The sequence below is a fragment of the Paroedura picta genome, chromosome 8 (genome assembly GCF_049243985.1).
Source record: "Paroedura picta isolate Pp20150507F chromosome 8, Ppicta_v3.0, whole genome shotgun sequence".
Taxonomy (NCBI): Eukaryota; Metazoa; Chordata; class Lepidosauria; order Squamata; family Gekkonidae; genus Paroedura; species Paroedura picta.
Window position 1 is genome coordinate 68,874,360 of NC_135376.1, and position 26,269 is coordinate 68,900,628.

The 26,269-nt window shown below is 44.4% G+C and overlaps 1 protein-coding gene across 8 annotated transcripts in view; it reads left to right on the forward strand.

Moving 5' to 3' along the window:
- The window catches only part of BLNK (B cell linker), a 131,015-nt gene that overhangs the window by 31,498 nt on the left and 73,248 nt on the right, over nucleotides 1–26,269 (forward strand). For 4 of the 8 annotated variants that reach the window (XM_077350217.1, XM_077350219.1, XM_077350215.1 and 1 more), the window contains one exon: nucleotides 24,664–24,710. The exons of the other annotated variants lie outside the window; for them this stretch is intronic. In XM_077350217.1, the coding sequence (XP_077206332.1) occupies nucleotides 24,664–24,710 (47 nt within the window). The remainder of the gene's footprint in view (nucleotides 1–24,663; nucleotides 24,711–26,269) is intronic. 8 annotated transcript variants of the gene reach the window in all.

Here is a 26,269-nt window from a genome sequence, read left to right on the forward strand (position 1 = left end):
GAAACTATTGAAATGCAACTGGATTCCACTACAAAGGCAGGTATGCGTTACGCCAAATTTCACTATTTTAAATTCCGTTTTTTCTTTCTGTAAGCAATTTGCCACATTGATCTTTGTGCAGAATGGGCCTGAGAGTCTGTAGCAAGAAAGGAGAATTGGCAGTAATTATACTCTTTTAAAATTAGTGGGAAATTAGTCTGGATCCGACCCACCAATTGCAAAAAAATTTACTAATTGGAAAGTCTTTTTATAAAAAAAACACAGTCAATCTACATTAACGTAATTTCCTTGCAACTGTCCTCTCTGCTCATTTGCAGCTCATTTAAGAAATTGGTTTTTCTACTTCCTGATTCGAGAAGTTACGCCAGTAGAGAACGTACAGCTTTTTATCGCTCTTCTGAGAGTCAGCAATTTAATTGCACAAGAAAAGCTGACATTCGGAGTTAAGCTCTAAGGAAATAGAACCCTGTATCTGAAGGGATGAGATCATTTCTTGTGGCGAAAAGCCACTAATGAAAAACAAAAGCTGCTCTGGCAAAGAACACTTAGTAATATTTAGTAAGTCATTAAGTAGTTTGGTAACAAAATTGCTTTAATTAAAATTGATTGAAATCCCCCAGTTAACACTGTGTTGTGATTCTTGTTCCTTAAAGAAGATTGGATCCCCACTGACAAATATCCTAATAAAACTGTTACTTAAAGCTTTTTTTTAGCACAGCCACTGAAGTAGAATAGCCACAATCTATCCTTAAAAGTAATGCACTACTTTCATTTCACACATATGGATATGTAAAAATTTCAATAGCAACTATTGCTTCCAAGTGAGACCGAGGGAGCGTACCTATTGGAGAATACACCTATTTCCCCAGCAGCCCAAAACACACATATGTGATTTATGGGCAAGCTCCTATGGGAGCCACTGCACTAGCAGAGTTGTTTTTCACCAACAGCAGGTAGGAACCTTCCCCGGCCTCAAGAGGCAGAGCGTTTACCAGCACAATGGATCTGCAGGATCGAGCTCTATAATTGGAACATTTGGACCCTCCTGCTTTGACTGAGTGCTGTGCCAGTACAAAAATAAACAGGCTAAAGCCATTTGGATAGTCCTCACTGCCCGCAAAGTTAGGCCAGTGCCAGGGGGAGAGGATCAGTCTTTCAGGTTGTGAGGAGGTGGCACAAAGTGAAGACCACCCCCCTGATCCATGGCTGCTGGGCCCTCGTAGGGTTGCCAGATTCTACGTCAGGGGTAGTCAAACTGCGGCCCTCCAGATGTCCATGGACTACAATTCCCATGAGCCCCTGCCAGAAAATGCTTTATTTATTTATAATGCTTCAAATAAATCTTAGGCAGATCCTGGAATCACTGGCCCAGCTCACTTCAGGGCCATAGCTTAAGATTCAATGCCAAAGAGAGCTTTTCTTTCAGCCAAAGACTTATGTCCAGGCTAAATACTTGCAAGGAGAGGAGAGATGAATTCAACCCAAGTCTTATTCAACTGCTGCTAACAGGTTGTTGAGAGACACTGAATGAAAATTGGTGCACATCTTCATGGCACAATTCTGCATATCATGCTTAAACCCCATGCCAACGCACAGGAGTCCTAGTATCTCAGTTTGTATCTATGTCTTTCATTTACCAAGTACACATGAGCTTTGTTTCTTGACTACACTGACTTCACAGCACCTACTGTCCCTTTTTACCTTTTAAGGAATATTAAGCAGAGATGGAATTGGACATAAACTAGGTAATCAAAGGTCCCCACTATATAAAAATATGCTTGGGTTTGCCTTCACTTTTGTAAATATGGAAGATTTAGGGCCATTCCGCACTCATTCAAAATTGCACAATGGTTGCAAATTGAAATCGCTACTAATTTGCTGTTATGCACAATATCGTTGACAATCTGTCACACTCCTGAAACCAATCCGCAAAAAGTGCTTCGTTGTAGCGCTTTCAGGGAAATCCCAAAAAGTGGATTCACCCTCTGGAAAGCACTACACTCCTGCAACCAATCTGCAACACTAGCGGGAAAGTTCTGTGCGTTACCATTGTTGCGGTTTCTGCAAAGTCCCTCCCCCTGTCTCTCTCCTCTGATCTTCTGGTGAAGCGATCGCCATTTTGTTTTCTCGGAGCAAGCGGAGATCAATGCACCGGCGAGCCTTCGTTTACCCAGCGAGGCTTCCCCGGTTGCAGTCCCTCCCCAGAGCTGTTTTAAGTCACCAAGCACCAAGGTTTATTTTCCCTTTATTTTTCACTCTATTTTCGGCCAAAAATCACACCCGTGCGGGGGGGGGGGTATTTTTTTTCACTCGGGGGGGAGCGTGGCAACGATGAAACGTCAGCTCAAACACCACCTGCTAGCTAGATGGGTCTCTCCGTTGCAACGAATCAACGCAGATTTGTTGCGACGTGTGTGTGTGTTTTTTTAAAACCTTCCTTAAAGTGAAAGGGGCTTTTCTGGAGCATGATAACGGCCGCCCATTGGCTGCTCGTTTGATTGACGGCCAGAGGTGGGACAAAGCTCGGCAATATCGCTTCCTGGCTAGCGATTTTTGCCGAGACCAGAAACCTGTGGGAAAGGATAGAAACGCAACTGGATTCCACTACAAAGGCAGGTATGCATAACGACTAATTCCACTATTTAAAATGGTGTTTTTTCATTCCGAAACCAATTTGCTACATAGATCCTGGTACAAAATGGCCCTTATTTTTGTATGTGTCCATAGTTGTTTCTGAAGGTATAATAACAGAGGGCCTCTTAAAGTGGTATAGATTATGGCCCCATCACATGATAATCTAGTCCTAATTTTAGGCAATATGAATGATGCTGAATCAATACAAATAGGTTTGATAAATGTGGTATAGTTTACCATATGAGCAAATGATGAAGGCCAATATATTGCTAGCTATTTTGTTCTGGCATAGTATGGATTCCTATTACAATGAGATTCCTTCAACTAATATTGCTAACTTGGTTTCTCTAAAGCTGTGATTTGCCCCAGCCACGAATTTATCAAAGCACATATTTTTTTAAGTTTGTGTCATGACAATGTCCCTTTAAACAATAATGAAATGCCTCAAAAACTGCTAAGCTCAGAAAAATAATTGATTTGGAGCTCCAGATGGAAGGGTGGCATGAAAGGACTTTTCAGTGCCATCATCAAGGGTTGGAGTTGGTTAACTACCACCTCAGGTTCCTGAGGGCCAGTTTGGTGTAGTGGTTAGGAGTGCGGACTTCTAATCTGGTGAGCCAGGTTTGATTCCCCACTCCCCCACATACAGACAGCTTGGGATTGCCACAGCACTGATAAAGCTGTTCTGCCTCACCCTCCTCACAGGGTTGTGGGGAGAGGATAGGGAAGGTGACTGTAAGCTGCTTTGAGACTCCTTTGGGTAGAGGAAAGCAGCATATAAGAACCAACTCTTCTGCTTCTTTTCCTTGCAGCTGAAACACATTTGCAGTTTTCATCTTCCAGCTCTGTTGCTAAGACCTGGACTGTTAAACTGCAAATGGCTTATGATATGCTCAATGACAATACCATCCTTAGCACCAGATGTGCAATGTTTACCCTTGCATCAGTTGTTGTACCAAAATAAGCTATACACCATTATCAAGCCATTTAAGTATGATGACTGTATATGTGCATTTTTTAAAGCAGGGGCATTTTATTGGACCAAAAATATTATTATATTTGAATATGCCACATTTTTTTAATACCTTTATACCACACATATCTGGAGAAGCTCATATTTCAGACTTCTAGAAGTTTCCATCTCTGACCTCATCACTCTACTCAAGAAAAAGACTGGGAATTGAGTTCAAAAATGGATTTTTGAGTTCAATTATAACCTCATGGTTATCTCAGAACTGCTACAGTACAGACTGACTATTAGCCCACTAAAGTTGGTTGTGCCTGGCTCAAGTTTCTTTTAAGGGTTATTCAACCCCCTTGTGAGGGAATTTATTTGTTGCCTTTTTCATGGCTTCTCTATCATCTGTTAGAAAATCACCGTCTCCTTACAGCCGTACGTGTTCATCCACTTTTTAAATTATTCTTATTATTTATTAAATTTCTAGCCCACTACTCCCACAAAGGCGGGTTACAGAAAGTGCACACAATTCCCAATATAATTACCCCCTAAAACAATCCCACTAATCTATAAAATGCACAATAATTCATACAAAACCAAGATATCACAACAAAAATAAACACAACCAGAACCACTACACCAGATATCACCCCAGGACAGACGGGGGATGCTGATTTCAGTCTGCCAATAGAATGGCCCAACTTAAGTAAGTAAGCAGATTAAAAGAGATAGGTTTATTTAGTTTCACATTTCAATTTCCTCCTTCATTAACACAGCTGGACTAAATATTTAATTATTTTTAAACTCTCTCAGACATCTTTCTGGCAAATCACCCATCACCATCTAAAAAGGTTGATTACATTCTGCTAGGATGCAAAGCGTCCTTGGATTGTAAATGGGAAGGCGACTGTAAGCCGCTTTGAGCCTCCTTCGGGTAGGGAAAAGCGACATATAAGAACCAACTCTTCTTCTTCTTCTTCTTCTTCTTCTTCTAAATACAACATTGTCTAGATGTTTGCTATTCATCTCTCTATTCACTGCTCAGTTGCTGATCATTTTGATACTGATCTGTATTCTGGTATGTAAAAGGACTAGAGTTCACACACTGAATATACCCACAACCAGGAAACACGGCTGTTCCACATTCGTCCAAAATAGCACAATGGTTACTAATTGAAATCGCTACAGTTTTGTTGTTATGCACAACGTCGTAGACAATCTGCAACACTCCTGAAACTGATCCGCAAAAAGCGCTTGTTGTAGCGCTTTCAGGGAAATCCCAAAAAGTGGATTCACCCTGTGGAAAGCGCTACACTCCTGCAACCAATCTGCAACACTAGCGGGAAAGTTCTGTGCATTACGATTGTTGCGGTTTCTGCAAAGTCCCTCCCCCTGGCTCTCTCCTCTGATCTTCCGGCGAAGCGATCGCCATTTTTTTTTCTCTGAGCGAGCGGAGATCAACACACCGGCAAGCCTTCGTTTACCCAGTGAGGCTTCCCCGGCTGCAGTCCCTCTGTTTAAAGTCACCAAGCACAAGCATCGCAGAGGCCCGTTTGCTAGTTTATTTTCACTTTATTTTTCACACTGTTTTCGGCTGAAAATCATGCCCGTGAGGGGGGAGGTTTCACTCGGGGGGAGCGTGGCAACGATGAAACGGCAGCTCAAACATCACCTGCTAGCTGGATGGGTCTCTCCATTGCAACTAATCAACGCATATTCGTTGCAACGGGTGTGTGTGTTTTTTTTAAACCTTCCTTAAAGGGAAAGGGGCTGTTTGGGAGCATGATAACGGCCGCCATTTAGCTGCTTGATGGCCAGGGGCGGGACACAGCTCAACAATAGCGCTTCCTTTCTAGCGATTTTTGCCGAGACCGGAACCCTGTGGGAAACGATAGAAATGCAACTGGATTCCACTACGAAGGCAGGTATGCGTTACGCCGAATTCCACTATTTAAAATGGCGATTTTTCGTTCAGCAAACAATTTGCTACATGGATCCCGGTGCGGAATGGCCCCTAGGGTTGGCAACCTCCAGATGGTGGCTGGAGATTTCCTCCAATTACAACTGATCTTCACGTGCTGGAAAACAGTTCACCTCAAGAAAATGAAACCCTTGGAAGGTGGACTCCATGGCATGATACTCCACTGAAGACCCTTCTCTCCCTAAACCCTACCTTCCTCAGGCTCTACCCCCCAAATCTCCAGGGAATTTCCCAGCTGGGACCCCTTCTTTCAGGGTGTGTATTCTACTTTCATGTCATGGCAGCTACAGTATCCAAGCAGTCAAGAGGTAGCAAAGGAAAGCTATTGAGTGTTGGCAGAATTTAATATGCAAAAAAGAGTAAAGCTGCTTAAAATACTAAAATAGTTTTATTTAGAAGATAAACAACTTTGGGGAGAGAAAGCTAATGAACTGTCTAACTTGTTCTGCATTCATTCAGTTTGTTTTGGAGGCAAGCAGGGAGAAGTTTGCTCAAAGGAGTAGGATTTCTCCAAATGAGCCAATCAGGACATAGGAGGAGACTATTGAAAAATATCAGGAAGTTCTTAGTCTAACTATGCTAAATACACCATCTCCTTCGATGCCCCCTGTAAGATATGCTTCATGTCCCTTTGAGTCATGCACACTACAGATCTTGTATAATCCAACTTTCAGAACCAAATCAATGTATACTAGTACCACAACAAACATAAAATTCAAGAATAGTTTCATTTGTGCCAACTTTCTTCTGTAGAGACATAAGTTGAAAATTGGAAAATCTGCATTCAGATCTCTGTGGAATTGCAGCTGCAATGGTCCAACAAATAGGGATTTCTTCCTACAAGTTTTGTTTTTGTTCACACATTTCCCACACACACCCTGATGATAGTTTCGGAAGGGGAAGCAATTCTCACCCTCAGTTTTACTGCTCTGTGTCCTCATATCCCATGTCATTATTTCCCTCCCCAGCCTTATTTCCATCCAGATGCAAAAGAGTAAAGAAAAACAGCTGCTTTGGCAGGCAGAGTCAGCAGGGAGTGCCTTCTGCATGGTTCCCAGGCCCTCGGACAGCAGGGGCTAATTAAAATAGGGAGGGACCAAACGCAGGGCTCTTCTGCTAGTGAGAGGTTCCCGCCCTGTGAGTGCAAACATTTGCCTTATCCAAGAGCCATTCAAGGAAGGATTGTCCCAAAATTATGTGCTAAAGGATGTAGACAGCTCTCTGCTCTCACTATACCAATTAGCTCAGTTTTATTGCTATTATTGCAAATGAAAAAAGTCTATATGATCAAAAGTCAACAAATTAAATTTTCAAATCTTTAGAGCAGTCTTAATGGCCTTTTCCACCTGACAGAGAGCTGAAGTAAGATGATAATAACAAAAATGAGACATGCAATCTTAAGAACTGCATCAGAACATTCTGAATACATTTTTCTCAGGTCTATCCGTAGCAAAGGATGCTGCCCTGGAAGCTATTCTACGAGGGAGAGAGGGGAGAGGGATGGAAGGGACCAGAATGGATGTCAGAGAAGTGAATGGTAAGGGGGAGAGACAAGGGAGGATTGGGGAGGAGGAATCTCTTTCTCCATGTGTGTGCGGTGCCAGCACCCCCCCCCCCGCATATGGATGAGTACCAAGGCCTGTGATACCCAACTGCTTCCCACCTCCCACTATGAAAACTGACCATTTACATTCACCCTCTATTTCCTGTTAATTAACCCATTTTTAATCCCCAAGAGGACTTTTATCCCACTACTGCTGAGTTAACTTATTCTGCCTGTCAAGACTGGAATTGGTTCTGATACAAGAGGCAATGAAAAAGATAGCAAGAAAAATTATTCACAGGTATCAAATCTTACATCATAGTCAAAACCAATTTCCTTCCAGTAACCAACTGCTTTGTAAGCTTTACTGATGCTAATGGGTTGAAGGGGAGGAATAATTCTCCAGGTTAGATCTTGAACAATGAAACTACAAGGGAGAGAGAGTGATAGGAACTGTCTCTAAAACAGACAGAATTTTAATAGTGTTGAGTACAGGTTGAAACCAAGATTAAATGTTATATTTTGGTCTTGGCATGGGTGTATAGAAAAGTTACTGCTTACTACAAATCCAACACGTTTCATAGGGACAAAATGATGATCCATATTTGTCAAAGAGGGATTAGGATTAGAATACGCAAGATCTGTAGTGTGCATGATTCAACACCTTATGAAGAATATCCTCCAGGGGGCATCAGAAAAGATTTTCAGGTAGCATATTTAGATCAGGAACTTCCTGGTATTTTTCAAATAATCCCTGAGTCCTGGTTGGCTCTACTAGAGACGTCCTCCTCCTTGGAGCACACTTCTTCCTGATTGGTTCCAGAGAAACAGATGAGGGGGGGGTTGTACCTCGCTTTTTATTACTCAAAGAAATCTCCGAGCAGCTTAAAATCACCTTCCCTTCCTCTCCCCACAACAGATACCCTGTGAGGTAGATGAAACTGAGAGAGCTCTGAGAAAACTGTGACTGGCTCAAGGCCCCCCAGCTAGTTGAATGAGGAGTATGGACTCAAACTGCCATTCCGCACCAGGATCTATGTAGCAAAGTGGTTGCGGGATGAAAAAACGCCATTTTAAATTGTGAAATTCATCGTTATGCATACCTGGCTTTGTAGTGGAATCCAGGTGCGTTTCTATCATTTCCCACAGGTTTCCGGTCTCGGCAAAAATCGCTAGCCAGGAAGCGATATTGCCGAGCTCGTCCCGCCTCTGGCCGTCAAGCAGCCAATGGGCAGCTGTTAGCATGCTCCCAAAAAGCCCCTTTTCCTTTAAGGAAGTTTAAAAAAAAAACAGAGACCCATCTAGGTAGCAGGTGTCGGGTGAGCTGCTGTTTCATCGTTGCCACGCTCCCCCTGAGTGAAAAAAAAATACCCCCCCCAGCACGGGCGCGATTTTCGGCCGAAAATACAGTGAAAAATAAAGGGAAAATAAACCAGCAAACGGGGCTGTGTGTTGTTTCGTGCTTGGTGACTTAGAACAGCTCTGCAGCCAGGGAAGCCTTGCTGGGTAAACGAAGGATCGCTGGTGCGTTGATCTCAGCTCGCTCAGAGAAAAAAAAAATGGCGATCGCTTCGCCGGAAGATCAGAGGAGAGAGCTAGGGGGAGGGACTTTGCAGAAACCGCAACGGTGGTAACGCACAGAACTTTCCTGCTAGAGTTGCAGATTGGTTGCAAGAGTGCACTTTCCGGAGGGTGAATCCGCTTTTTGGGATTTCCCTGAAAGCGCTACAACGAAGCGCTTTTTGCGGATCGGTTTCAGGAGTGTTGCAGATTGTCGACGACATTGTGCATAACAGCAAAACAGTAGCGATTTCAATTAGTATCTATTGTGCTATTTTGGACGAGTGCGGAACAGCCCTCAGTTCTTCAATTTAGAGGCCACTGCTCAAAACTACAACACCAAGCTGTCTTTCAGTTTGTCTGTTAGCTCTCTCACACACATACATACATCTCTCTCTTTACAAAGTTGCTTCTTTATCAATTAAGCTATTTATTCCTTAAGCGGCTGGTGCTCCTCTTTGGAGGAGCCATCTTGATGTAGTGGTTATGAGTGTGGAATTCTAATCTGGCATGCTGGGTGACCTTGGGCTCACCACAGCACTGATAAAGTTGTTCTGACCGAGCAGTGATATCAGGGCTCTCTCAGCCTCACCCACCTCACAGGGTGTCTGTTGTGGGGAGAGGAAAGAGAAGGCGACTGTAAGCTGCGTTGAGCCTCCTTCGGGTAGTGAAAAGCGGCATATAAGAACCAACTCTTCTTCTTCTTCTAGGGTGGCCAACATTGAGGTGGGGCTTAAAGTTCACCCAAAATTACAACAGAGTAATCTCCAGACTACAGAGTTCAGTTCCCCTGGAGAGAATGACAGATATAGAGGATGGACTCACCCAACCCTGCTCAGCTCCCGCTCCGAATTCCACAGATTTTCTAACCTGGATTTGGAAACCCAAAAATCTCCTTAAAAAAAAAAAAAAAAAAAACTTCCACACTCTGCTTCATGAGAGCTGAGGGCAGCAGGTCTGTTGCTTTCAACCGTAATTTATAGTGAAGTTTCTTAGCAGTGATTCAAGAGGGTAGCCGTGTTGGTCTGAAGTAGCCCAATAAAATCAGAGTCCAGTAGCACCTTTAAGACCAACAAAGATTTATTAAAGGCGTGAGCTTTCGAGTGCAAGCACTCGTAAGCTCACACCTTGAATAAATCTTTGTTGGTCTTAAAGGTGCTACTGGACTCTGATTTTCTTAGTATAACTGGGATTTCAGGGCAACGTTTCAAAGATGAATTGCCTTTATCCCATATCAACAGATTCCACCCCCCCATCCCCCCTACACTCTGTAATACTAAACACACTTTTGGATATACTACACATTCGCCATTTGCAAAAAAAGGGGGTACCAATGAAATCAAAAGACTTCCTGCCAGATTTCTACTGACGCCATTCATAGTTGCTTTTCCTGTAAAGGTCAGCTAATTTCCCTTCTGAAACCCCACCACCACTACCTCATTTGCCGTTGACACAAATATGCAGCCAAGCACAGCAGACATGTTCCTGAATCTTATTTTGGTACAGCCTTACTTCCAGCAATAGCCGACTGGTAAAAGCATGGCAATTTAAAGCTCAGTATGTAAACTACTCACAGGCTGTAACAGAGTAGAAATTAACTTTGATCATTATAGCTACACGTGTATGCACTCACCAATGCTTTCTTGGGTAATTGAAACTAGGAGCTTAATGCAATGCTTTCCTATGGGTGAATGATCCAAACACAATCATTGATGGTAATTTATTGCACAACATAGTATAGCAGTAGACAGAATGGGGAGCCAGCATGATGTAATAGCTAAGAGCAGTGGACTTAGCAGTGAGTTGCAACAGAGAGCAGCAAACAACCCAGCCTGCCATTTCCAAGTTATGCACGCACTTTAGGATACCCTGCTCAGGCATGCCTGTTTCCATTCCTCCCAGATACCACCCTGTTGCTACATCTAGGAAAGAAATGCTATTTTTAGGAAGTCGTGGATACATCGTTTTTTAAAGATTATTTTTGAGAAAGGAAATGTGGTTTCAGAACACCAGAAATCTTTCTCTCTCAGGCCCCTGCAGGCTGACTGCATTCGATAAAGGAACCCTTCCTGTTAGGTCTGATACAACCGGGCAACTTTTCAAATTGCACAAATGGAGAACTTTGAAAGTTGCAAACTTGCATCTGCCATAGCCAGCAGGGCTCCTTTATCTAATGCAGAGACCCCGCAGGAACTTGGCAGAGAAATAGTTCTGGTATTCTGAAGCAACATTTCCTCAGTGGAAAAATCTATGAAATGTTTAGAGAGTCCAAGGCCAGTAAGCAAGATCGATTTTTCTTCCCATCAAAGGAGATAAAAACCTTCCTGATGCTCAGCCTTCCTCCCCAGAAGCAACGGATCATTCCCAAAAAACTTAGAATATACACAGCGCAGGATTTTAAAGTAGCATTTCAATGACAGCGTGAGCAAATTGTGACAACACTGACCTTTCTGTAAGTAGGACCTGCGACAAGACAACCAGTTAACTTTTGCATGGACAAGAAACAGCTTCCTGACGCTTGACCCATCAGTAGGATGCAACCTCTGTTCCTAACCAGCTGTGCAGCCCACTGTTTTGCAGCAGGACCCGTTCTAGGTAGCACCTGCACACAATAGCTTCTATTCTTGTTGATTCAGATGACATATATTAAAGTCCATGGATCGTAATTCAGCCCCACTGATATATGTTACTGCAGATAAGGAACGTTTCTCTTAATGCAGTTATTATGTTTAAAGGAAGCAACCAAGTCAAAGCCGCTTTGAGGAACAAAAGTTAAATGGGACCTGCTTTAAATGCACTTTCTGTTTAGGCCACAAGATGTCAGAATTTTCTATATTTAAATAACCCCCCTCCCCCTCCCAATTCTCTCCCTGCTTCAATCTGAGAACAGACCTCTGCCAGGTGCTCTTCTTCACCACTCAGGTCATACTAAGCAGATTGGTTGTATGTTCCGTACATAGATGTCAATAACAAGAATCATCTACACGCAGGGGTAGTCAACCTGTGGTCCTCCAGAGGTCCATGGACTACAATTCCCATGAGCCCCTGCCAGCATTTGCTGGCAGGGGCTCGTGGGAATTGTAGTCCATGAACATCTGGAGGACCACAGGTTGACTACCCCTGCATTCAAATGTATCTTTTCATAAAGGGGTAAAGAGTGGACCCGAATCTGGAGAATCCAGTTTGACTCCCTATCCCTCCACATGAAGCCTGCTGAGTGACTCTGGGCCAGTCACCATTCTTGCAGAGCTCTCTCAGACCCACCTGCCTCACAAGTTGCCTGTTGTGGGGAGAGGAAGGGAAAGTGATTATAAGCTGCTTTAAGACTCTTTAAGGAAGAGGAAATCAGGGTATAAAAACTAATCTTCCTCTAAACTGAGTAACTCCGAACTATCAAGACATGCCCATCATCTTTTCTTCCCCCCTAGCCCCATGAAATGCTCCAATACAGTCCCTTTGGCTGCCCTCTGAGTCTCTATCTCAAGTTTTGAAAAGCCTTGTTTTCAAGGCATGGACGATCTACATGTACATGTATTGCCCTGGATGGCTGAACTCATCAGTGACGGAACTCATCAATAACATCTGCAGCTGACTACCGAAAGCTGCCCTAGTCTCAGCCAGCACTATCAGGATTCCAGGACTAGTTGGAATATTTTAGTACTCATTTTTCTCACTGGTACGTTTTGATCCCTCCTATCCACTCCAACCCGCCTACATACTCTTCCTTCATTTTATCCTTACAACAATCCTGCAAGTTAGGATCAGAACTGGGAACTGATCTTCTTCCATTTCTCTAGCCACTATACTACACTGGGGGGCTTTCCGCACCGGGATCCTTGTAGCAAATTGTTTGCTGAACGAAAAATCGCCATTTAAAATAGTGGAATTCGTCATTATGCATACCTGACTTTGTAGTGGAATCCCGTTGCGTTTCCATCGTTTCCCACAAGCTTCCGGTCTCAGCAAAAATCGCTAGAAAGGAAGCGCTATTGCCGAGCTCGTCCCGCCCCTGGCCGTCAAGCAGCCAATGGGCAGCCGTTAGCATGCTCCCAAACAGCCCCTTTCCCTTTAAGAAAGGTTTAAAAAAAAAAAAAAAAAACACCCATTGCAACGAATATGTGTTGATTCGTTGCAACGGAGAGACCCATCCAGCTGGCAGGTGTGTTTGAGCTGTCGTTTCATCGTTGCCACGATCCCCCCGAGTGAAAAAAAAAATCCCCCCCCTCACGGGCCCGATTTTCGGCCGAAAACAGTGTAAAAAATAAAGGGAAAATACATCAGCTTCTCTGTTGTTTGTGCTTAGTGACTAAACAGCTCTGGGGAGGGACTGAAGCTGGGGAAGCCTCTAAACAGAGGCTCGCTGGTGGGTTGAACTTTGCTCGCTCGGAGAAAAAAAAATGGCGATCGCTTCGCCGGAAGATCAGAGGAGAGAGCCAGGGGGAGGGACTTTGTAGAAACCACAACAATGGTAACGCACAGAACTTTCCCGCTAGTGTTGCAGATTGGTTGCAGGAGTGTAGCGCTTTCCAGAGGGTGAATCCACTTTTGGAGATTTCCCTGAAAGCGCTACAAGGAAGCGCTTTTTGCGGATCGGTTTCAGGTGTGTGGCAGATTGTCAACGACGTTGTGCATAATGGCAAATCAGTAGCATTTTCAATTGGCAACCATTGTGCGATTTTGAAGGCGTGCGAAAAGCCCCTGGCTGTTCCCATCTATACTACACTGGCTGTTCCCAGGAGGTCCCTTCCAACTTTATGATTCTATGTTGACACTACATTACTAGGATCTTTTTAGTAGTATCTATATGCCAACTTCAAAGGAAGCTTAAAGCTAAGAACAAAGACTGAACTGAAGCTAAACCTTCACTACAAGGGATGGAGTCTACCTTCAGGATGCTCACTTACTGTCAGTTCACTCAGCTGCTTTGCCTAAGGAAGTTCCTGCGCTCAACAGATGTTAAAAGGCAGACAGGGTTTTTTTTAATTTTTATTTTCAGGAAATACACAGTCTGCTTCCTGTAAGCAGGAGTGGCCAAACTGCGGCTCGCCAGATGTCCATGAACTACAATTACCACCTGGCAGGGGCTCATGGTAATCATAGTCCATGGACATCTGGAGAGCCATAGTTGGCCATCCCTGCTTTAAGGTAAAAGGTAGCAACAGATTCTTAAGAAGTTAATCACGACTGGCCTTAGAGGTGCTATATGCGAAATCTTGTTTGGTCTGTATGTGTGACATCTAGCTGTCCCTAGGCAAGAAGCAACCTATCACGTTACAGCAACTGTATTCACTATACTGGGTGTAACACAAGGCAGCACCAGTGTCCCAAAGAGAGAGTAAGAAGTGAGTATTGAAAGGTGCTAGGCTGTGCAGAGCAGGTATTCCCAGTCAGGGCTCTAGGAATCCATGGAATGCACAAGACCTCCCCAGGGGTTACTTGGCCTATCCCAGCAGGTCGGACGGCTGCTGACATCACCAGACATCACCGGAGCCCACTTCCCCTGTTGCTCTACAGGCCTAGTCCCTTTCTCCACAATGAAAACTGTAAATGATCGGTTGATTGGCTGGCTGGCTCCCACATCTTACTTGCACACCCACTGCTCTAAGGGGAGGAAGTCACCACTTCCAAAGTTCCTCAAAGCCTGAATAATATTCCAGGGGTTCCTCCACAGTCTAAAGGTTGAAAAAGGCTGCTGTGGAGCCACAAGGGAGCCTCTTGGGTGGGTGGGGTCAACCAGCATGTTAGAAAGAGATGTTTACCTCCAGTTTGGTGTAGTGGTTAGGAGTGTGGACTTCTAATCTGGCATGCCAGGTTCAATTCTGCACTCCCCCACATGCAGCCAGCTGGGTGACCTTGGGCTCGCCACGGCACTAATAAAACTGTTCTGAGCAGTGATATCAGGGCTCTCTCAGCCTCACCCACCTCACAGGGTATCTGTTGTAGGGAGAGGAAAGGGAAGGCAACTGTAAGCCGCCTTGAGCCTCCTTCGGGTAGAGAAATTTGCATATAAGAACTCTTCAGTGAAGAGTGTGTAATCCCTGAAAGGTAGGGGACAAGCAAACTGGGAATGTCCCACTCAATGAACAGAGTTCCTTGGATTGTTTTATTTTTTGGCTTCTTCATTTGTTGAATGTTTAACAAGCCTTGTGTCATGCAAATGCATGCAGCTGGCCCTGCTGGCATCACCTGGGGCATAGTTCTCGCATCCATGTGGGTCAACAAGATTTTATAGCAAGAGATTTGTCACCCAGAGCACCTGCATGAGAGCTTTTAGGGGGCCTCCAAAGGGAATGCAAAGCACATTTTCTCAGAAGTCAGTCTCAAGAGTTCAGTGGGATTTAAGACTACATCCATGAAGACTCAGAATTGTTCTTACTTATTTCCCTCCAAAAACTGTCCACTCTCTCAGCCCTAAAGCTCCAGGAGTAGCTCACAGCACAGTTAGTATGACACAAAGGCATATCCTATACCAAAGCCAATCCTCTGTACAACCAATTACAGACATCTAAGCACAACTGCACACCAGACTTGCACATACAAAGTAAGCCTCATGAGCAGACGCAGAAACAGCAGCGACATAGCCATAGTCAAGTTCTTCTGCATGAGATACAGCCTGGTAACATGTCCACATAGTACCAGCTTACAGACATCCACACACACACACCCTGGAGCAGCTAATAGTCGCATTGGCTGCCATAGATGGGAATCGCACCACAACCCCCAAGCATTTCAAACACATGAGTTGGCAAGCATGGGAGACAGTCAAAGAGGTAAGAAAGAGCCATTAATGTCCACTTATCCCCTAGTCTCCAAAAAAGCATGGAACTCACACAAGTAATTGAACATACATTTGAAATGGCCTTTCAATAGATCAGACTCCTGTGATCTGACTGGCAGAAACTGCCCAAGCTTTCAGATGGAAGTCTTTCTACTATATCAGGGGATCATGGTAATTGTAGTCCATGGACATCTGGAGAGCTACAGTTTGGCCACCCCTGTACTATATTGATCCTTTCTTCTGGATATGTCAGGGATTGGATGCAGTATCTTCTGCAGGCAAAGCAGATGCTCTGCCATTTAGCCTCATCCCCATGGGTTAAAAAGAATAAGTTGGTTCTTATAGGGGAAGGCAATCGTAAGACACTTTGAGACTCCTCCTGGTAGAGAACACTGGCTTATGGTCGCCTTCCCTTTCCTCTCCCCACAACAGACACCCTGTGAGGTAAGGGAGGTTGAGAGAGCCCTGATACCACTGCTCAGTCAGAACAGCTTTATCAGTGATGTGGCGAGCCCAAGGTCACTCAGCTGGCTGCATGTGGGGGAGCAGGGAATCAACCCTGGATTAGAAGTCCACACTCCTAGCCACCACACCAAGCTGCTACTTGCACACATTATGATAGCCAGAGTGTTTGGTTTGTTATTTACCCACTCCTGTGCTTTTACCAAACAGCAAGGCATGAAATCTGGCTGGTCAAGTTTTACTCTGGACACACAGATATAGTCATAGGGAAAGAAACGGCTTGATTTCGGCTTGCTATGCAGTTCTTAGTAGCACAGGAATTCTACACACACAGGCAGCTCACCTTTCTCAGTAAGAAAACTACATTCTTCCTTATTCATGTATGTGTATTTAACTAGGCATTCACTATGACAAACCAATGCAGAATGCCTAGTTCCAGTTATTCATATTTTGGGTATTTTAAAAAGTGTTCCATAAGAATGTGCTGATTTCTAGACTTTGTGAGGCATACTCCAATTTTGGGATTCAATACGTTAAACTGGGTTTGTTGCATATTACAGTATAATTACAGGATTAGTATTAAAATACATGGTTTATAGTGGACTGAAAAGCTATATTTTTCCTAATGCAGATCAGAAACTTAATGAGAAGCATTCAGATTTTAGAACATCCAGAAGATACGTTTTGTTATATATGCTCCTCTCTTCTTGCATGGCTGGAATATTCTGAAAAGTTTGACCATAAGCCAAAATTTTAGAGTCAATTGTAAAATCTGGAACAGAGTCCACAATCTGCTCCAGTCCTGTGTAGACTAGAGACTAGTATCATAATAAGTTCTGGCACCCAGGGAAGAGGCTAGGTGGAACCTAAATTGATCAAGGAAGAAGAGGAATATTAGCAGGGCTGGTTTTTAGACCCTGCTTTTCACTAACTGGAAGAGTCTCAAAGTGACTAACAAACACTTTCCCATTCCTCTCCCCACAGTAGGCACCCTGTGAGATAGGTAGGGCTGAGAGAGTTCTAAGAAAACTGCTCTGCTACAGAAACAACTCTAAGAGAACTGTGACTAGCCCAAGGTCACCTGCTTGACTACATGTCAAGGAGTGGAGAATCAAACCAGCTTCTCCGGATTGGAGTTTGGCACTCTGAACTACTATAGCACTGGCTCACTGCCAAAGATAGACACATACCACTAAACTAAGGCAGTTCCCCCCAAAAATTGCAGCCTGCTAATTGCAGTTTAACAGCTACTTATGCTGTCCCAAGAAAACCTCCAGAAAATTATCATATCCCACAAATTCAAGTTACCTAATCACAAATTTACCCGTCATCAGCAGACGAATGCCAAAGGCAAGGAGGAAGAGAGGGAGGGAAGGTAACAACTCTGTCCTTGGTGAAAACAATCTCCCTTCCTTTCCTTCCACAAAGCAGCAAGAGAAAGGAGGGACCGAGCAGGTGGGGATAGTTCTACCCCTGATGGAAATGATCTCACCTTGGGCACTTCCTGGCTGTGTTAGAAGCTGCCACTCAGAACAAATGCTCTCTTTCTCTCTCTTTTCAGTTGAGGTGTACAGCTTAGCAGCTTGCATTGGCTCATGCTTTTCTGGCATGTGCCCTAAAAGTATTTTAAACTTTATTTTCTGATGATACCCTTTCTAGGACGATCACCAGGCCAAAAGAGCCTCTGAGGGCCAAACTACACAATACTAGTCTGGGTGGGATTTTGTGCCAGAGTGGTGTAGCAGCCTCTGATCTGGAGGACCAGGTTTGATTCCACGCTCCTCCTCTACATGCAGCTAACTGGATGACCTTAAGCCAGTGACAGTTCTGTCAGAGCTTCTTCTCCCTCATCTACCTCACAGAGTGTCTGTAGTGGGGAGAAGAAGCGTAGGCCATTGTAAGCCACTTTGGAAAGCCTTCAGGTAGTAAAAAGTGTGGTATAACAGCCAACTCTTCGCACACTTTCAGTATTTACAAAGTTTATTTCATTTATACCCTAAAGCAACTTTAGGAGGTAGGTTAGGCTGAATTTGTGTGACTGGTTTGAGGCCACCCAGCAAGCCTCCATGACGGTGGGGAGGATTCAAACCTGGCTCTCCCAGATCTTTCTCCCACATTCTCTAACCACTCTATTGGCTCTCAGTGTATATGTAGACAGTGGTACAAGAAGGAAACTGGAGGCCCTCATTCCACTGTAGTGTTGCCAGTTCTTGACTGGGGAATACCTGGAGACTTTGGGCGTGGAACCGCGAGTGGGCAGAATTTGGACCAGGGAGGGACTGCAGTGCTACAAAGTCGCCATTTTCTCCAGAGGAACTGAGCTCTGTCACCTCAAGATGAGCTGTAAATCCAGGGGGTCTCTGGGCCCCACCTGGGGCCTGGCATCCCTACTTCAGAGCCATGATTCCTCATTAGGCCCTGCGAAGCATGGGGAATAAGTCCCCAACAGCTTCCATGTGGCTGCTGGGAACTCATTTTTTAAAGTATCACTTCACATGCACATGTGCAATAGAAGGCAGCTTTATGTGCTCTGACAGGGAAGCACGTTCTGTTGAACGCCTCAGGTTTTGCAAGACCAGACTGCAGCGAAGTTGAGTTTTTAAAGGCTGCTTTGCTCTGATTTAGAGAGTTCAAACCCTGGACATTTTTACTCCATCAAAAAGAACAGGGAGTACTTTGGGCCTTTAGACCCGAACAGTTTTATGGTAGCATAAACCTGCTTGGACTGCAGCCCGCTTCATTACATGCATGAAATGTTACTCTCCGGTGACAGATGAGATAGTGGAAGCACCACCAAAGGCTAGGAAAAGCGAGAGATACAGCCTGTGATGTTTCTGTACCACATGTAAATACAATGGCCCTGTACACAACAAACAGCAGTTGGCAACAACGCAATCTTCCTAGCTTTGCTTTGCTAACATAAAGAGGCAAATCCTTAACAGACCCAGCAATTTCACATTAGATTCTCCCTTTCATGTTTCTTTCTTCCTTTTTTTGCAACCTGTACCAACAATGCTCTTCTAGTTCTAAGGTGTAGAGCACTGATTGCTTAAAGAACCAATAGCTTTATTGAGAATTGAAACAACTTTGTGAAGATAGAGCGAGAAGAGAGAGGGGGAATCCCAGCAGCCTAACTGATGGTTCTTCTTCATCTGAAGGCAAATAGGGAGGAGGCATGCTCAAAGGAGCAGGAAGTCTCCAGTTGTGCCTATCAGGACACAGGACAAGATGACTTGAGAAATACCTGGAAGTTCTTAGTCCAACTATGCTAATAGTTCATCTCCCCTGATGCACCCTGTAGGATATTCTTCATATATGCCGTTGAATCATGCACACTACAGATCTTGCATGTTCCAAGGCTATACAAGTAAAATAGGCAAATGTAGAAAAGAAATGGATGCAAAGCTGACATTATGGTGTTTAGAAATGACTGGGGAGAAAATCTGTCTACCAGGACTCTCGGCTGGTGACTTGAACCATTGACCCAGGTTCAAATCCCCACAATGCTGTGAGGCTCCTTTGATGATCCAGGGCCAGTCATTCTTTCAGCCAAATTAACCTCACAAAGTTCTTTTGATACATATGCTGCCAAACCTCAGGAGGACAACCAAAAGCTGGACAGGGAAGTATCATCCAATCTGCACCATTCCCAGAGTCCCACTAGGTTAAATGAATAAGCAGCATATAAAGAACAGATTTCCTATTTTCTTTCTTGCCAAAAGGGCCATCCAAGTTGATATTCTGGGGTGCCTGGATAAGCAAACTGCTTTAATTGTTTGGACATATAAAAGAAGCCACAGCACCAGCTGGTTGTGCTGAACCTATTCACTTATAATTGCTCCAAAAGGTCACTGTATTAAAGTTCAAATAAGAGGCTGTCCAAATATAGGAAAAGGAAGAACTCCCTTCCAGAAGTTCCCAGTCAAATGTTCACTTTATATGCTGAGCTACCAAAGCCAATAAATCAATAAGCCCATAGCTGTTTGCAATCCCATACACTACTCACACTTGGAGATGGGAGAAATAATGCATATCCTCCTGGGTTCCTTGGAAGGAGGGCAGGATAAAAATACAAAAGAAATAGTCATAATTATTCCAACAAAGGAGATTCCAGAACCAAATGGCTGGGCTAGAGTTTATTTACAACTTAATAAAGAGTGGGGATTTCTCTCCCACAACAGGTGCTGAGTCAACATGGCAAAGCTAGGAAGACTGTATTAGCAGGGATGGCCAATACTGTGTCTTACCAGTGCAGAGTTGCATGCAAATTTATTGAAGTCAATGGGCTTAGAAGGGTACGGTGTTTCTTTTATTTGTGCACGTTTGAGCTTTGTATATTGTGCACTTCATGGTCTCCTGATCCCGCAGTTGGAAGTTATTTACTCTAAAGTGATATAATATAGTGTTTGCAACAAGGAAACGTTTGTTTACAAGGCATCATAAAACTCTTTCCTGTTTTCAGTACAGCAGACTAATGTAGATACCATGCGGGAATGTTTATTGTAGAAAGTATTGTGGAAATCAATCCAAAAAGGGGCTTCAGAAAGTGCCTTCTAAGGAAAGAGGGTTCTAAAGCTCTTCTTAGGACAGTGTTTCTGAACTTTAATGCTTTTTGCAATAAAATGTTGCTATCCAGCCTGCTTTGAAGTTTGCCTTTCCTTTTGTTTAGGATGCAATAAAGCTGACCAATATAGTTTCTGTTCAGGCAGGCAAAAGTTACTAATGTCATGCAACAATGGCCTCTGTTTATATTACACAACCATCAAAAAGTATGCGGAGACCAATGTAAACTGAGCATTTCCCATGCATATAGTGGCCTGTGATTCTATCTCTACCTGCATGAACAAAAAGATGGCATTGTGTATAAGATTAGTAGAAATTTTTAAAACCTAGGGAAATTGGGTGGGGGAGAAAGGACGAATAGCAGGCAGTCTAGAGTTTTACAGTCACAAAACTGGATCAGCAGGCAGATGCAGTCAAAGCACTATCTAGGGACAACTCTTACAGACCTCGAAGAGAACAAAGTTTGAGTCCAGAGGCACCTGTAAGAATAACAACGTTTTATTCTAAGTAAAAACTTTACTGACTACCAAGAGAGAAAGGAAGAGATCAAACAGAACCCCCTAGTGGTGAAAATAAGGAAGTGAAAGACATCCGGCCTGTGAGACATTCATGAACATCAATTGCTTTTCATACTTTCTGACTAAGGGAGAAAATCCACTGGCAATGGGTTGAAACTTAAGTATTCATTCCAGTTAGGGATGGCATCCTCTGATGTTTGGGGCATTCCAGTGGCATCACATGGCTCTTGTGCTGGAGCAAGTCTCCTGAGAGAAGGAGAAGGAGAAGGAGGTGATGGTAGTGGTGGTGGCAGTTCTTATATGCTCTAGAGCAGGGGTGGTTCTTATATGCTTTAGAGCAGGGGTGGCCAAACTATGGCACTTCAGATGTCCATGGACTACAATTACCATGAGCCCCTGCCGTTGGTCTCAGGGCCCAGGAAGGGACAGTCCTGCCACCTGGCAACAAAGTGGTTCTGTTCTACATGCAGGAGATCCATGATTGAGAGTAGCCTGAAGGAATGGTAGTGCAGTAGCATCCTCCTCCATGGCTACATGGTCACAGATGTTGGCGCCAACATGCTGGCAGTGGTGAAGGTGGGGCGTCTCAAGAGCATGACCTCTCTGCACCTGGTGCTGAAGGATGCTCTGGGGCTGGGGAGCACTGTGAGGCACACCTGGGACACTGCCAGGCTTGACCTGAAGTTCTTGTGGGGACCTGTGAGTGCCTTGCTGTCTGCTTCTCGGTCAGAATCAAGTCTGCCTGTCTGCTGTGCAAGGGGGAGGGGGGATGAGCCTGAACCATCCTGCCCGGGGAAGAGGAGTTCAGCATCAGCTCCAAGGACTCACTAATTCTCTCCCAAGTGGCGTGCAACCTGAAGCCCTTCCAGGATACCACCAACATGCTCTGCACCCAGACACCCAGCCTGGGGCATGACATATCTCCCTGAATCAAGGGCTGGACAGGGCATAGCCTCCTATTTTGGGTCAGCTGCAGGACAGTGGGGATTCCAGAGAAGAAGTTCTGAGCGGTGAGAATTCGGCTCTGGAAGAAGCCCAATAGGGTGAAATGGAAGAACAAGTTGGTTAGAATCATAGAATCATAGAGTTGGAACGGACCTCCTAGGTCATCTAGTCCAAACCCACACACAATGCAGGACACTTACAACCCTATCGCTCATCCACTGTAACCTGCCACCCCCTTAAGTCTTCACAGAATCAGCCTTTCCATCAGATGGCTATCCAGCCTCTGTTTATAAATCTCCAAAGATGGGGAACCCACCATCTCCCAAGGAAGCCTGTTCCACTGAGAAACCGCTCTAAGTATCAGGAACTTCTTTCAGATGTTTAGACAGAATTTCTTCTGAATTAATTTCATCCCATTGGTTCTGGTCCGCCCCTCCGGGGCAAGAGAGAACAACCCTGCTCCATCCTCTATGTGGAGATTCATGGGTTGAAATGTCTGCAGAAGCACCTTGTCTGTATAGCCTGCCCCAGCCCCCCAACCTGGGACTACCTGTGGGGACTCAGGCTGTTAGCTGACCAGAGGTTCCTACAGAACAACACAGGAAACTTTTAAGAAATGAACTGCAGATTAAAAGGTGTTGCACCTGGTTACTGGCTCGGCATTGCTTGCTTGAGATTGATGAATCTTTTCGTGATGAGAACTGTCTGCATGAAGAACTATTTAAGAGCTGCTTAGATAACAGGCAGCCTTGAATGCAACTGTGCACAGTAGTTGATGCCTTACCGACACCAATTTGGCTCACCTCCTGGAACTCTGACCTTGAACCAGACTGGTTGGACCTTGACTCCTGGACCGCCATTGCAAGCCTGCTTTTGGACTCCCAGTTTTGACTTGGCTGTCTTTGACACTGCATCCTGCAAGCTGGATCCAAAGACTTGGCTTCCCTCTCAACCAGCTCTGCTTTATCTAGCCATTAACTCCTGCTGAAACCTGACAGCACCAGATAGCAGGGTGAAGCAGCACACCTCCACACTGCAGGCTGGACCTGAGGTGATGGTTGTACGCTCAGGGTCTGGGCCTTGGGAGAGAGGTTGTGGGTGAACATCTCCACCAGGCTGCATCCCCAAAGGACGGGAGAACAAACTGACCTTGATCTGCAGCTTGTATGCCAAAGGCAGCATTGCTCCCCATAACACAGAGCTCGTGGAGGAGAAGTGTGAGCTCTGCAGAGAAGTCATGCCAGCATATGTGGTCAGAAGGAACAGTGGGTGGAAGAAGCTGCAAAGGAGGAAAAGCAGGAGCCACAGACCAAGAGCCTAACCAGTCAGAAGCCACACTACTGGTTGTTGGTGGTGAGATGGGAGGTCAGCAGCAGCGGTGGGTAGCCATGCATGCAATGGCAAAGGATTCGGCAGAGGTGATGGAGTACCTCACTGAGTCCCCTGAGCCCACCTTGGTCAATCTCCTCAAATACTGGTCACCCAAGGCCGTCATCTGGGCCAACCTCTCTTCTGTGGCCATGAAACTCCTCTCCTGCCCTCCCACACTGCTGCCAGCTGGACCCGGCCAAAGTGGATGCTTTGGGACTTCTTTGAAGGTCAACCTCCCCCTGCTGGGCCACCCCACTCTGAAATTGTTAGAGCAGCCTTTCTCAACGTTTTTACCATTGAGAAACCCCTGAAACATTCTTCAGGCTTCAAGAAACCCCAGAAGTGGTGCAATCGTGCATACTATGGTTGGGAAGCATAGCTTGCCAAAGCTCAGAAGCTATCCGGGGGGGGGGGTGTCAGCTGTGGTTAGTTTTCGGATGGGAGTACAGGATTGCCACAGAGAGGCAGGCTGTAGCCGACCACCTCTGTGAGTCTCTTGCCTTGAAAATCCCCTTAAGGGGCCTCCATAAGTCAGTAATAACTTGTCAGCACTTTCGACCACCACCGTGAATGCAAAGCCCCGCATCATCGAATATTGAATGTGTGTGTGTGTGTGTGTGTGTGTGTGTATGAGAGAGAGAGAGAATAGTAACAAAGCCAGATCAGACAGAGAGGAGCATTCGAAGGAGCATCCAGAGTGCCGGTTTGCCCAAAGCAGATCTGGCTAGCATTCTAAACGACAGGGACCAAAGGGTTTTCTTGAATCACTGACTGAGCAGCATCATTGCTCAATAACTTACAAACATGTACAATAGTACAAAAGGGGGGAGGGGAAACAATGAAAAAAGGATCCAAAGTCTATTTGGAAAATGTATACAGTTATACAGAAGAATATTTTCCATAGCCATGATCCTTGTCACGGTCCTTTACTTCCAAATTGTCAGAGATTACAAAACTCCCATGGAGGGGGAAGGTGGAGGGGAATAAGCAAGCAATTTAACGGAAGCCCCAGAAAAGACTCTAAATTTTATTTTTCTTGTTTGCCTCTCTGTATAATAATTCATTAACCAGTGCTTTTCACACTCTGCATTCCAGAACAGATATCCCACTATACAAGCTGTGCTTTCCACAAAAATTACCGTGAGCTAGTAATAAAGAGTTAATGAGTAACTGTGCTATATATAAACTAAAAGCCATATTCAAAAACACAGTTACTTACTAGTCTGTACTGTAATGACACAATGTTTCCGCTAGTCTCAATTTGGGCTCAGTCAAATTTGCATTCGTTTTGATTAACGTCTCCCTTGATTTAGCATTTTTCTTCAGAAACACTGTTTTTCCCTCTTTCAGAATTTATCAGATTATGAGATGAACAGATTCAGTATAATGGACCAGCCGTAAGTCTCTCCTTTTTCATTTCTTTTTTTCCATAAAATAATTGTTTTGTTGCAAATATTATAATTTGATGGTTTTCTGTACATAGAACAGAACCAGAACGCAAACTTTTGCCCAATATATATTGGGGCTGTCTGATCTTATGCTATGATCCTAAACAGAGCTACATTTTTCAAAGTCCATTGACTTAGAAGGGGGAAACTGCATTTATTGTTGAATTATTCATCAATCAACCTTGAGGGTTTTAGAGAGAAATCCTGAACAAATCCACACAGAATCCTACTCCAATCTGTTCAACTGCCCTTAGTCCCAAGAAAGTGCTTTTAGGATTGCACATTTAGTTAATTAGTCAATTCAGTAAATCTGCACAAACAGTATATCTAAAGAAAAATTAATGTCATAGCAGGCCAATTCTTAGGAAAGGAGAGACCCCTACCCCCTCACAGGAGGGAATGACTATTTTAAGAGCATGTTTACCATCTGCAATAGTTATGAGCTTTTTAAATGTAAATAATGTGTTGTTTTTAATTAGGGATGACTTTTTAGTTGCTCAGACTGCTTCAGATCAGTTCATTTAGCCAACTGATTGACTGAACATTACAGCCCTGATGTCATCTCTACTAGTCTTATGCATGCAATCAAAATCAAGCACAGTGGTTCCCAAACTTTTTCAGGCTACCATCCTCCTGGCTCAAAGACCACATCCCCAGTACCCCCCTCCCACCTATGAGTTGCCCTCTTTCCTGGTGTTAGGTCTACTGCAAATTCAAAACGAACTTCACTTTTTGGTTGTTGTGCAGTGGCCAGATTTTAGTCTGGAAAGTTCTTTGTAAAAGTCATTTGTGAAAACCACTTTGGGTTCTCATTGGAGGGAAAGACAGATGGGGAAAGTGAGAGAGAGAGAAGCAAACAATGGAAATCCCATGGCCAGGAGCGAGCAGGAGAAGGCTTTTCTAGCCTCCCAAAGATGGAGACTTTTGGGGAAGGGTTGCCAACCCTGGGTCAAGAAATTCCTGGACATCTGGGGCTGAGAAGGGGATGGAGCTCAGCAGGAATGTCATCCCCTCCAGCCTACTTTCTGAAGCGCCTGTTTTCTTCATTTGGTTGCCAACATCCCTGGAGGGGAAAAAATGCCCAGTTTGTTTAGCAGCTGCTAAATGGGATTAATTTACCAGGTGATGTAATTTATTCCTATACTTGTGAAAAGCTTCAGCTGACTATTTCCACTCATTAAACCCCTGTTAATAGGGTGATTTTCTCCTGGCTTGTTGGCAACCTTATTCTCATTGCACAAGGTATCTTCTTCTATTGCAAGGAGGATTTCCCCAGTAGAACAACAAAACTAAATCAGAGTCCAGTGGCACCTTGAAGACCAACAAAGATTTATTTATTCAAGGTGTGAGCTTTCAAGTGCAAGCACTCTTCCTATGTCTGAGGAAGAGTGCTTGCACTCAAAAGCTCGCACCTTGAATAAATCTTTGTTGGTCTTAAAGGTTCCACTGGACTCAGATTTTGTTTTGTTGTGCTGCTTCAGACCAACACAGCTACCTACTTAAATCTT